The sequence below is a fragment of the Schistocerca nitens genome, chromosome 4 (assembly GCF_023898315.1).
Source record: "Schistocerca nitens isolate TAMUIC-IGC-003100 chromosome 4, iqSchNite1.1, whole genome shotgun sequence".
NCBI lineage: Eukaryota > Metazoa > Arthropoda > Insecta > Orthoptera > Acrididae > Schistocerca > Schistocerca nitens.
Window position 1 is genome coordinate 885,780,950 of NC_064617.1, and position 14,118 is coordinate 885,795,067.

Sequence of the window (14,118 nt, forward strand, 5' to 3'; positions counted from 1 at the left end):
TACAGGTGGGAAGATGAAAGGGGTGACATTGTGTGTGTGCGTATGTGTGTGTTTGCGTGTGTGATTTATGGGTGTGAATATTGTGACACTTGACAATAATCGAAAATAAGCAATGTTCGTGCCTAATTCGCAATGATGTTACTAGGTTGATTCGTTACAGATCGAATGACATTTCACCTATTGGCGTGTCGTGGGCTTGGGTCTTGAAAGGGAGTGACCTAAAAATAAATGGGAATGACTTGTCAGTAGCCAGACAGTGCTGAGCAATCAGCCAGGTGCACATAGTGGTTTATAATAACGCGTCACCTACAAACTTGGCAAACGATACCACTGTCGATATTGAATACAGCAGCGAAGAAAACCGCTCTGCTGTCTACAAGGAGGTTGGACTTTATTCCTGTTGGCAGTATTTTTAGCTGCAGTTATTAGAGTAACTGACTGTTAACCCAGTAGCAGGGGAGGGGGAAAAGTCTCAGACTCATTGTCACTAAACAACAATGCATTTGCAGCAATACTATTAACAGAAGACAGCAGTTTTACGAATTTAACTGTCACGAAAATCATTGCCAAAGGTTTCCACGAAATAATCACTCTTAATATGAAGTCCAAATGGCAGTAATGCTCGTTGACACTCTGCCACCTTGTCAGTGGGTGAGAGCAGGACCTGCGCAATGAATTGAGGGTACGAGGTACACGATATTTAGGGGAAAAATGATATGCAATTCGTAATGAAGCGAGAGCGAGCGATACGCTGGTGTAAACCTGAAGTGACAGACGCGGAGACAGAACCAGTAAGCCCACGTGGCGTGGCTCGCTCTCTTTGTATTGTTGGTCTGCTTCTCACTGTACGTACCAGCAATACCTTCACGGGGAGCAGCGAGGGTGGGGGCCGTGACAGCTTAATACGCTTACTGGTCACTGTTCTGGCTACGTTCAAACGCGGAAAAGCTGCTACTAAACTACAATGCACTGCACAGAAACCCATCTTTGGTGACGCTGCGTAAAAGAAAATACGTCATGAGCCACTGCTACACAGAAGGCGTGCAGGCAGCCACCTGTGTATCACTCCTGGGTCATTTCGTGTCAAGTCGCCTGATTTCGAGACATTTTCCTGCTCGACGATCACGGATTTCGATGAAATTTTATGGGAACATTCGCATATGGCCCCAATGAGCATTGACAAGGTTTGACTTTCGTCGAAGCAGTACTGGCCGAGATGCAGGCATTTGTTTCACTCCGTGGACGACTTTGCGCAGAGAGAGGGTGAATTTCTGGCGACTTTGAGCTGCTATATCTCGGGCAATATTTTGTTAAAACAAATGAAATTTTTGCCATCTTGTATAGCTTTATTCCTTCGCTTTAGAATAATAATGAAAAGAATATAAGCAAAATCGGTACCCGAAAAAATGTCAACATTTTGTTTCTTATATCTCAGGGACTAAAGGTGTGACGAACGCGAAACTTGGCTTGTTTCAAGGTTCCAAATATAAAGTGTCTTTAGTGTACCACTTAAATTAAGTGCAAAGTTGAAGATTTTGTGAAAAGGTCACAACTGTATTTTCGCCCTGGTGTTGCAAAAAATTGTGTTCTATAAAGCTTTCCAAACTACGCTCACAAGAAAGATCATGGTTTGAATCGCAAGACAAATTGTATGTGATTATCCAAGGCGGGATAACAAATCTAGATAATTTGAATCGAAGTTGGGCGCGAAAATGGCGGCAAAAGAAAATGTATACTTCTGATTCTTGCGTGTCGTGAACTAAACGCATGCCGAAAATGGAACGTAATACGCAAAAGCTCGGTAGCACAGGGTTGTGGAAAACAAAATTTCATTCACTTACTATTTTCCAGTAATCTACAAATCCGTCGAAAAGATTATAATTTTTGTGAAATGGTCAAAATTGTGACACTTCCTTTACAGGTATGTTGGAAAGTAAACCACTAAACCACCATTCCACGAGTAAGGGGGCGGGGGGAGGGGGTTTAACAGGGGCATAAAGCACACTTCGTCTTGCTGTTCAAACCATGGTCTTTCTAATGAACGCAGTTTGGAAAGATTTATAGAACATAGTTTTTTGCAAAACCAGTTAGAAAATACCGCAGTAGTGGCCTTATTACAAAATCTTCAACTTTGCCCTTAATTTATTCGGTATTTGAAAGTGGTACATTAATGACACTTTATATTCCGTACATTGTGTCGTTCTGTTACTACAAGCCAAGTTTCGCATTCGTCATATCTTTAGTCCCTGAGATATAAGAAACAAAACGTTGACATTTTTCGGGCGATTTAGCTTAAAATTTTATGTCCGAATATGACCCTTCAATCCCTTTTCACTATTATTCTGAAGCGAACGCCTAAAGTTGTACAAGATGGCGAAAATTTCATTTCTTTCAACAGAATATTGCCCGAGATTTAACAGCTCAAAGTCACCAGAAATTCACGCTCGCTCTGTGCAAAGTCGTGCACGGAGTGAAACAAATGACTACATCTCAGCCAGTATTTCTTCGACGAACGTTAAGCTGTATCAGTGTTCATTGGGGACATTTGCGAATGTTCTCATAAAATTTCATCGAGAGCTGAGTTGGCTGAGCAGGGAACCCTCGATGAGTTGACATGGAATGGCTCTCTCTGATGACAGCTATTCTGTTTCTCAGCAGATTGAGGTGTCCCACAACTTCTCTGTAACGCTGCAAATGATAACAGTATGGACTGCCACTGGTCCTAATTGTTGGCCCACATGTTAGCGTCTGACAAGCAGGGATCACACCATGATGAATAGCGATTGCGACGAGCTTCTTCACACTAGTCGGGCCCACTCGAAAGTGACACCTGTCAAACAAGGTCAAAGGTCTTGGCATAGGACTCGTTTTGGACCATATCAGATTTTATAACATAAATTAAATTTTAGTTATAAAACTTATTCCCAAGAAACTGAGGGAATGATTTTGATTCACCACAGATATGGCAGAGGAGAAAAAGTCATTGCCAACAGGGCAATGATCAAGCGGTAGAAGGCCTGTTTTAAGAACACAGTAAATTTCCGTGAACATTTTTGCAATTGCAATTTCTGCTTAGTCTTTGGCAAGAGATTGAAAAGGATCATGGCTTTTTATTATTGTGAATGTTCAGAAACGCAGTGATAAGCATACGTGCCTACGAAACTTTGATGATATGTCTTTGATAGTCCCTTGTTCACAGCAAATTTAATTTTAACAATGTAAAAATTTTGTGACTGGTTTCATTCACTTGACAAAAAGCACATAATGTTCCATACCTGTGATTGGAAGGCACACACACATTTAATTGACTGTTATCTGTCCATTTCACTTAGGAAGAGCTTATCTCCTTAAGTTTTTTTGGAGTGGAAAAAAGAAACAAACCAAAACAAAAATGCACCTCCATGTTACGGCCTAGAGGACCACGCAATTGCACCCTCTAACACACGGCATTATTTGATGCCGTACAGAAGGACATGGGCTCAGCATACTGCCCTCCCGACCGTTGTCAGCTTCCTAGGCCTCGGAACCACTACTTATCAATCGAGAACCTCTTCAGCTGGACTCAAGGAATGAATGCACCCCTTTCCAAGACTCCCGCTAAGGAAATATGACTTGTAGCACCATATATGAAATCTGGGCCCTTTGCATGACTGTCAGACATGCTGCACACTCAGCTACAGAGAAGGTCTTAGTGTATCTTGAATGGATGCAAATCACAAATTCTTTGCTTTCTTGGAAAATGTTTTGCAAAACAAAATTTATTTGATTTTGAGTGATTTGATGATTCCAGCTGGTCTGAGGCAGATCCTACATCACATTTGAATTCAGTCCTTTTTAGGTAACGGAAGTGTAGTTACATACACCAATTGACAAGGGTTACTTTCGAATGGCTCCGGAGTAGTGTGCCAGAGAGCATCGATTGGGTGATCAAAATGAAAAACAGCCACCGAGGGTTCACACATCTCGTGGCTAACCCATCACGTCATGTCACTTTGCAGAGGGCGTGATCCCATTCAAGGCGACATGCGAGGGCCAGCTCACACGGCCACAGCACCCCAGCCGCTACGTCACGTTCGACGATGACTCGCAGAGCTCCGAGGGCGGGCAGTCGCCGCCGCAACCGCCCCCACAAGGGCCCTCGCTACACGCGGCACACGACGTACTGGAGGCAGCGGCAGCCTCGGCGGGCATCGTGACGGTAGTGACGGCGCCTGCCTCCGCCGCCGCGACCATAACCCTGGCCGACCTGTGCGTGACCAGTCCGCTGTCGCTGGGCTCCACCACGTCGAGCCTCAGCCCGCTCAGCTCGGTGGCGTCGCCGGCACCCGCCTCTGCCGCTGCTGTACCGCCCCCGCCACCTCCTCCACCCCCACCTCCCGCCCCCGCACCCACTGTCGTGGCAGCACTGACACCCCCACAGACTCCGCAGCCGTCACCGGCGCCGTCGCTGGCCTCGGTGTTGTCACAGGCAGCACGCTCCGACGCGCCGGGAAAGGACAAGAACCGCAAGAAGTCGAAGAGCAAGACACAGCCCAAGACGCGGCCCATCAAGTTCCACGAATACAAGGGCCCGCCCAATGCACACAAAAGTGCTCACGCCAGCACCTCACCTGTCGAGACCTCCTACGAGCTCCTGCTCCAGCAGCAGCAGCTGTTCCTTCAGTGGCAGCTCGAGTGGCAACACAAGGTACGGACAGTAGAGATCAGGGACAGAGCTAGTGTGAGTCCAATGTTGAGCGTCGTGTACATTAGAAATAGAGTTACACTGTAATGTCACTGCTGTACTGGCTTCCTTCCTTCCCGCTACAGCATTGCAAGTACGACTAGTCTGAGAACAGTAGCGTCACTGTCGCTACATACGTGTCGATTCGTTCCCTCTTACTGGAGGGTGCAGCAGTGTAAGAATTCCTGTTAGTTAGTACAGAAGTCGTACTATATCTCTGATGGGGAAAAATGACCGATTCTCAGGATCAGACGCCATGTATGTAGAGGAGCTAGTGGAAGGTGGGCTACAGAGTAATGAGTGAGCAGGCAGGCAATATGTCTACTCATTAGAGATGATAAATTAAGTCCGTATACTCACTTTAAACTCCCCTTTGGGTTTTGTGGTGTCACCTCCAAACTTGCCACCTCTTTACGCTCGGAGACTGACCTTGCCAGTCTCTTTCTCTGCTCATTTAGCTGAAAACTTGTCACTTGCATCTGTTGTTAAGTATAAGTGGAATTCCAGATATATAAGGGCTCTAGGATCTTGAGAGAGAGCAAACAAACAAGTGTGCATTGGGATGAGAAGAGGAAAGCAAAAAGTGACCCTAAGTGAATAACCGATCCAGTAGTGACTGTCAGTTTACAACGGCTGAAGGCTTCATTGCAAAAAACATTACAGTAGTCGATGACTTAACAACGTGGGATACTAGTCATTGTTATTTAAATCTTTTCTGCAACTCAAGTTGCCACACAGGGAACATCACTCTACTGTAATGTTCTGCAAAATTTGCTGTAGATGTTTCCGCACATGTGATTGACAATCAGATTATTCATTAGAAACCTGCCATCACTTAATGCCTCCTTTCGTGACACTAAAACACTCACACTTGCCCACTCGTATTAATAGTCTCACTGATCAGAATTACTTCACATGCTGTATTTTCGAAATTATTGTTATTCTTATTGTAAGTTATGCTTTGATGTACGTATAATGTAATTAGTTTTACTGAGCAATTTTTATTTTAAATAAAAAGTTTGATGTTTAACATTTTTTAGTACTGTATGCTCTAAAAATTTCAATACTACCAAGATACTTTTGCTATAATGTTGACATGTACTTATTGTAAATACTGAGCTTAGGCTGATTATAGAAATGTTTGATTTCACCTTTTTATTATTTTACTTGTGTCAGAAACACACACAAAACATAGTTTATACAAGTTTTGACAGATCAACGTAGTTTATATAATTTTTGACCAAAATTTGGTCACTTTCAGTGCATTTTATGTTGCCTAGGTCTTCTTCTGTGCAGGTAGCTGGAAACAGTCAACACTGAAGCATATGTTGAACAGTCTATTCTTCCCCAGAGTCACATTTAGTTTTGTTTTCTTCAATGAATCTCTATTTTGCCAGGTTAGCCTGCGATCTGCCCTCTCCTTACCTCTGTCTTTCGAGAACTTCCAGACTGGCCAATTCTCACCGTGACCAGGGGGTAAATATCCTTGGTTGTTAGGTTTTTTGATGTTCTGAGGAAACTATTCCTTGACTTTAGTCATTGTGGGTAGAGTTGTTGCCCATGCATGGGATGTTTTTTCTCCTGCTCCAGTTTTGTTCATTCCCTGTTTGCTGCTATTTCTCTTCGAATAGGAAGTGGTCCAATTCCTGAAAGGTGGTAGAGCAATTCAACTGGAGTTGACTTCAAGCAGCCTGTTATAATTCTGCATGCATCACTTAAGGCAATATCCACCTGTTTGGCATGTGTTTACTGATGCCAAACAGAACAGACATGCTCTGCAATGGAGTAGCATAATACCACTGCAGAAGTTTGGATGGTTTCAGTTTGGCTGTCTCACTGTGACCTGGCCAGTTTTCTCAGTAGGTTATTCCTGGTGGAGACTTTTGATTTGAAAATCATGCAGTGTTTTTTGAATGTTAGAAGTCTGTCAAGTGTTATTTGTAGGTATTTTGGAGTGTCAAAGTGTTCCAGTTAAACACCTGACCATTCTGTCTTTAACTTGCAGGTGGTTTACCTATTTCTCAGATGGAAAGTACACACTTGTGTCTTTGATGGGTTTGGTTTAAGCTGTGTTATTGTGTAGTATTTTGACAGATCTTCAAGAGCACTCTTTAGGGTGATTTCTGTTGAATTGAAGCTTGTACTTTTGGTTGCCAGAGGAAGATCATCATCGTACAAGAAGCTCCTGCACTTGGGGACTACAATTTGGTCATTAATATATATATTGAACAGAACTGTGACCAACACACTTCTCTTGGGAAAGGCCATTTGTCTGTAGCCTCCATCAGCTGCACTATCCTTGAAGGTCAACGAAAAATCTTCAGTTTTGCAGAAGATTGGTGACGAGCCTGGTGAGGCTGAAATCCTTGTTCAATAGTAATTGGTGATTGATGATGTTATACACTACTGTCCACAAATACCACTCCTCTCACCTTACAGGTTTCAAAGCCATCTTCTATGAACTGCGTAAGACTGAGTAATTGTCCTGTGCTGCTTTTACCTGGGTAGAATCCAGCTTGCTGAGGTATACACAAGGGATCAGTAACATGTGAGAGACAGTTTAAAATCTTTCTCTCTAGCAGTTTGTAAAGATGATGCAGTAGTTGTATTGGTTTAAAATTCTTTGGACTCTTTCGTTTTTTACCAGGTTTCAGTAAAGCAATTACTCAGCTCTTTTGAATTTGATGTCTCTCAGCACACTTATTAAAGAGTTGGAGAATCCATTCCTTTGTTGCTAATCCAAAATGCTTGATTTGCTCATTTTGTGCATCATCCAACTAGCTGACTTACCAGTTTTACTCTGTTTGATAGCCTCTTGTAATTCATCCATCATGAATGGGAGTGAAAAGTTGTTCCTATCCTCTTGCTGAGTTCTTCGTAGTTTTGTTTTTTATGGATTTGTGGCTGGGCTTCCCAATTAGCAGTAGCTGGTGTGCTGTTTGGTTGGCAGTGTTATTTTGGTGTGTAGTGGTCTTAGTTGGATCACAGACGTCTCCAGCCTTATGACTGTCTCTTTTCAGATCCAGGTTTTCTATTGTTTTCACTTTTTGACACTCTTCTAAAGCAAATGAGTTTGTTTCCTGTTTCTATAGTTGTCTCATTGAAAGGGTTTTCTCTAAATAAGGTGCTGTATTATGTACATAAGGCTGCCTGATCTGATGTGAGACCAGGGATGTAAGATGTTCGACAGCCGTGATGGATAGATATTTAGGAACATCTCTTTACAGCTGTAGTGAAGGTGTTGTACTGTTCTGGTGTTGGTTCTATAGAAGACACTTTAGCATCCAGTAAATCTGCAAATCTTGACCAGTCAGCATTTTTAAACCTCCTGCGAAATGGTTTTTTTGAGGTCTAACAGCAGCAGATATTTAGCACATTATAGATCTATATTGGCTAATGCTTTTGGTGGTGAATATGAGGTCAGGATTGTACACTCACCTCCAAGTGCCACTGTTCCATGATGCAGCTAGTTTTGCATCATGGATTAAGGGCAGGTGATTCATTTCCGCCCACTCTTGTACTGCTACCCAATTTTCATCTTCATTATCATAGCCCCAAGTGTTACTGTGCCTATTGAAACCACCAATCGCAGTCTGCACGTGTTGTTTCTGTAGTAAGGATTTCAATGTTATTTTCCTCTGCGAGTGCTGTGGATGGAATTTGGATGTCTGAATGAACAAAGATAGCGCTTCCGTATTCTTAGTGTGCTCTTTCGATAGCAAGGTGCATTCCATTTATCTTTGGTCTATGCTTGTCACAGCTCCTGTGTGTTTCTTGTATGCACAGTACGTGATGCTGGTGCTGTCTGCAAAGTTCTTGTAGCAGTTCTTCCTTGTCTGATGTTATAACTTCTATGCTGATTGAGATAATGCTTAGCTGTGTCCCTGAACAGGACTTGTGTATGGATGTTTCCGGTGTGAAAGGATCTGCTGTCATTTCTAGGCACCCAGGGTACACCTGACTGCTTTTCTCAATGACTATCTTTGGGGAGGTTCCTTTCATGCTTTCACCTAATATCCAATAATTTGGAATTTATTTTATTGCAAAGATTTTGTTGTTTACATAACAATGTAATAATGTAAGTTTAACTATAACTGTTCCAGTGTGTTGGGTTTCAGGTAGTCATATGATGATTTGCTACTTAATGAATAAATACCAGTAAAAGGCATGGGTTATCAAACATTTAAGTTATTACTGGTACTTATGAGGTCCATAATTGCGACCTGTGATATTTATTGAAATCATTAAATTTGAGCAGTAATTGACACTATGATAGGTCAGAACATTAAATGATTATAAGTGAAATATGTTTCTTGGGTGTTTTCATCTGTGTCCATTCTTCTTGCTATCATAATTTTAATACTTGGCTCTTAATACTAATCTGCCTCCATAGCTGAGTGGTCAGCACAGATGGCTGCCACGAGGAGTACCGGGCTATGATTCTCGGTACTGCCAGCAATTTTTACTTGGTGTGATGACTGGACTGGGGTCCACTCAGACTCGTGGTAGTAGTTAAGGAGCTATTTGATTGAAAAGTGGCCTCCAAGGTCTGCAAAGCCAGCAATGGCTGGGAGAGCAGTGTGCTGACCCCATGCCCCTCAGTACCGTGTCCGAATGATGCCGTTGGCCAAAGATGACGCGGCAGTTGGTCGCTCCTGATTGGCCCATCTGTGGCAAGGGCAGCAGAGCTTCACTTTTCTCTTTTAAATTGATACTGAGAAGTGAATTAACTTCTCAGTGTAGCCTTAAAACCAAACATAGTCACAGTAGTTTTCAATTGGACTTGTGCCTATTTAAAGAAGTATTTGGAATCTTGATTGAGGAATAAAATCTGTGGTGCCATTAATGCCCTTAACTAGTGAGCAGTTGTGGCATTAATGTCTGATAAAGTGGGTACAATTCAAGTAGCAGAACTGAACCTGCCACTTTCTGAATGCTCCACCATTTGCAAACAGTACCCACAGATCATCCTGCCAGCCTCTCACAAGTCGTCGCCAGACGGTGGCCCGACACAAATGGTGGCGGTGGCATCACCCTCACCGTCACCGTCACAGGCCGCACCCACGAGTCCGCCACCCCCTACGGTGCAAGCATTGACACCTGCACCGTCCGACTCCGGCAGCATCATGCGCTCCCTGTCCAGGCTCGACGATTGGAAGGGTGAGTCCGCAGTGCTTATATATCTCTCAGTAGCGGGTTCCACATATGGTTTTGAACAGAATGTGATTGTTTTCAAAGTATTTTGCAAAAAATCTTGAAGGAGTTAGTAAAAATCTGGAAATTATTAGATTTTCAGATATACATACATACTACTAATTTATTTGGTCAAAATACTAAATTGATAATGTTATTAGTCACATAACAAACATCATCACAAATAATGCAAATTCTGAATTGTGAGGGTAATGGAGACCTAAGATATGTACAAACTGCACATTTAACATTCTCACCCTGTCCTGTCCTTTATGAGCAGTAAGTATTGTACTAATTTACTGTTTACTTTGCAATCATAGGAAATATTACAGCTTCACTTATCAAATGCATACCTGCAACTGTAACATACCTGAACAAAACACAATATAGCTGAAGTCTAAAAGCCTTACATTGTTTGTGGATCAGCATCCTCTGCAAGTTTCTGATAAAATAAATGTTAGAACTAGAAGCTTGACACAGCTTAATGTTTTGAATGTACAAAGTGCAAAGCCTACAGACCTCAAATCTGTACAGTAATTGAAAGAACACAAGAGTGATTTGTCCAATATTCTACAAGAAAGTGCCACCTATGGTTGGGTGATTACTTTAAAAATCAAAATTGAAAGGCCTGTTACATAAGATGAGTCTCAGACATTTGCTGACACTAAAGAATGTAGATATGAATGTAGATGTAAGTAGCAGAACAATTTGTCAAAAATAGAGATTGTAACAGAAAAATCAGGACTGGTGATAATTAGAGATGGGCACTCTCGTGCATCTGTTGATAACAGTTCACTGCTTACTGGTCCTTTTTGGGACAAATTTACTTTTATTTATTCCCTGTGCTCTTTTTTATGTATTTATAAACTGCTGTATGGATTAAAAAAAACTCACGATACAAAACTAGAAGTACAGCACCATATAACAAAAGCATAACCAGGACCCAGAACTGTGTGTCAGGGGAGACTTACCGTACGGGATGAGAAGGAAAGACTCCTTTCTTTGTTCTCTTTCCTTACCGTATGGGATGAGAAGGAAAGACTCCATTCTTTGTTCTCTTTCCTTCTCATCCCATATTGTAAGTCTCCCCTGACCCAAGGTTCTGGGTGACTTTCCCAAAATCTACCCCTTTTCCCAAACCTCTCGAATCCTTTTCCTTCACCCTACTTCCTTCCCCTTCAACCCTTTTGCTTGAAGAAGGAGCCACTGGCTCCGAAAACTTGCCAATCACAACAATCTTTTATGTGTGTGTTCAGCCACGTCGCAGGGTGAGTAGATATTTTTATCTATCCAATTAAATAATATAATCTGAATATTATATAATACTCCATTTACAGTGCCATAAGTACTTTCTATACAAAGAAACATGAATTTTGGGAATCATTGTTGATGAACACCTGTCAAAATGGATGATAGCTGTAAGAAAATCAGGTCTCAGTCTTCCTAAAACATGATACCTTAAGGCTTAAGGCAAACATATTTCTGATTGATAAGTACACATCTGCAATACATTTACATTGACATGACTACTCTGCAAATCACAGTTAAGTGCCTGGTAGAGGATTCATCGAACCACCTTCAAGCTATTTCTGTACAGCCCACAGGAAATAAATCTTCCTGTGCACGCTCTGATTTCTCTTTATTAAAATAATATACGATATTAATATCCATTCCACTATATAAAGACAAATCGTTGTTTAATGTTGTTAAGTTAGTGATCAATTTATTTCAAATTTTTACATGACATAATAACAAATGTTTGTGTGGACATATAGGCTACATTTTTAAAAAATATTTATATTTAAATAAGTATCTGCTATATTAAGGGGGAACATCAAAAACTTCTTGGACAATTTACTTTAAATATTTACACAATAGTTCAATAAACATTCAGACGGTCATAGGCTGTATACTATTTTAATATACACTCCTGGAAATGGAAAAAAGAACACATTGACACCGGTGTGTCAGACCCACCATACTTGCTCCGGACACTGCAAGAGGGCTGTACAAGCAATGATCACACGCACGGCACAGCGGACACACCAGGAACCGCGGTGTTGGCCGTCGAATGGCGCTAGCTGCGCAGCATTTGTGCACCGCCGCCGTCAGTGTCAGCCAGTTTGCCATGGCATACGGAGCTCCATCGCAGTCTTTAACACTGGTAGCATGCCGCGACAGCGTGGACGTGAACCGTATGTGCAGTTGACGGACTTTGAGCGAGGGCGTATAGTGGGCATGCGGGAGGCTGGGTGGACGTACCGCCGAATTGCTCAACACGTGGGGCGTGAAGTCTCCACAGTACATCGATGTTGTCGCCAGTGGTCGGCGGAAGGTGCACGTGCCCGTCGACCTGGGACCGGACCGCAGCGACGCACGGATGCACGCCAAGACCGTAGGATCCTACGCAGTGCTGTAGGGGACTGCACCGCCACTTCCCAGCAAATTAGGGACACTGTTGCTCCTGGGGTATCGGCGAGGACCATTCGCAACCGTCTCCATGAAGCTGGGCTACGGTCCCGCACACCGTTAGGCCGTCTGCCGCTCACGCCTCAACATCGTGCAGCTCGCCTCCAGTGGTGTCGCGACAGGCGTGAATGGAGGGACGAATGGAGACGTGTCGTCTTCAGCGATGAGAGTCGCTTCTGCCTTGGTGCCAATGATGGTCGTATGCGTGTTTGGCGCCGTGCAGGTGAGCGCCACAATCAGGACTGCATACGACCGAGGCACACAGGGCCAACACCCGGCATCATGGTGTGGGGAGCGATCTCCTACACTGGCCGTACACCACTGGTGATCGTCGAGGGGACACTGAATAGTGCACGGTACATCCAAACCGTCATCGAACCCATCGTTCTACCATTCCTAGACCGGCAAGGGAACTTGCTGTTCCAACAGGACAATGCACGTCCGCATGTATCCCGTGCCTCCCAACATGCTCTAGAAGGTGTAAGTCAACTACCCTGGCCAGCAAGATCTCCGGATCTGTCCCCCATTGAGCATGTTTGGGACTGGATGAAGCGTCGTCTCACGCGGTCTGCACGTCCAGCACGAACGCTGGTCCAACTGAGGCGCCAGGTGGAAATGGCATGGCAAGCCGTTCCACAGGACTACATCCAGCATCTCTACGATCGTCTCCATGGGAGAATAGCAGCCTGCATTGTTCCGAAAGGTGGATATACACTGTACTAGTGCCGACATTGTGCATGCTCTGTTGCCTGTGTCTATGTGCCTGTGGTTCTGTCAGTGTGATTATGTGATGTATCTGATCCCAGGAATGTGTCAATAAAGTTTCCCCTTCCTGGGACAATGAATTCACGGTGTTCTTATTTCAATTTCCAGGAGTGTATATGGTATATAAAAATACAGACAATACATACAAAAGTGAAATGTTTTTGCAAACTTTTCAAAAAGTTCATGACCAATTTAGTTCAGATTTGTATACTATACTCTAGTAGACATCCAGACAGACGTAAGCTACATGTTATTGTAATATATGGTATATAAAAATACATATAATGTATATAAAGGGAAACATTGTTAGCAAAAATCTCGAAAAGTTCTTAACCAGTTTATTTCAAATTTGTACGTGATACCTAAAAAGCATTGGACGAACATGAGCTGTATATTTTTTAATATATATTGTAAATAAATGTGGGTACACACACACACACACACACACACACACACACAAAAGTATATGATTTCGCTTTCCATCTCACAGACAGTTATCACTACGATAGGAGGGCATTTGATCCGTTAGACAAATTATTTCTGCCTTATATATTCTTCCTCCTTATTAGTTTTAAACAAAAATTGTATATACAGCTATGTCATTTTCTTTTCTTCCTCACATTCAATTTAACAGAAAACAAGACAGTTGTATTTATGCATTATCAGCTTGTAATTAGAATATTACTGCAGAAAGTGAATCATCCGAAACTTTATAATCCTATCCATTTGCAGATTAAAAGTATGTGAAATACTGTCACAGACGCTCCTGTCCTCGCAGACCCAGCAGCTGGGGAGGCCTCTCTCATAACACATGCACCAATGATCCCAACCGACTTTAAGTGACTGCAGTTACCTGTTGAGGTTTTGTTCACAATAACAATAAACGAGGCTCGCGGTGAGAATGAGAGGGGTAGAAGGTAGACAGAGCAGGAAAGGGGGAGGGGAGGGGCGAATGGACATAGAGAGGG

The 14,118-nt window shown here is 42.8% G+C and overlaps 1 protein-coding gene across 2 annotated transcripts in view; it reads left to right on the top strand.

Annotated features, from left to right (window-relative positions):
- Nucleotides 1-14,118, top strand: part of LOC126253412 (myocardin-related transcription factor A-like) — a 108,189-nt gene that overhangs the window by 55,850 nt on the left and 38,221 nt on the right. For both annotated transcript variants that reach the window (XM_049954722.1, XM_049954723.1), the window contains exons 4-5: nt 3,999-4,687; nt 9,679-9,883. In XM_049954722.1, the coding sequence (XP_049810679.1) occupies nt 3,999-4,687; nt 9,679-9,883 (894 nt within the window). The remainder of the gene's footprint in view (nt 1-3,998; nt 4,688-9,678; nt 9,884-14,118) is intronic.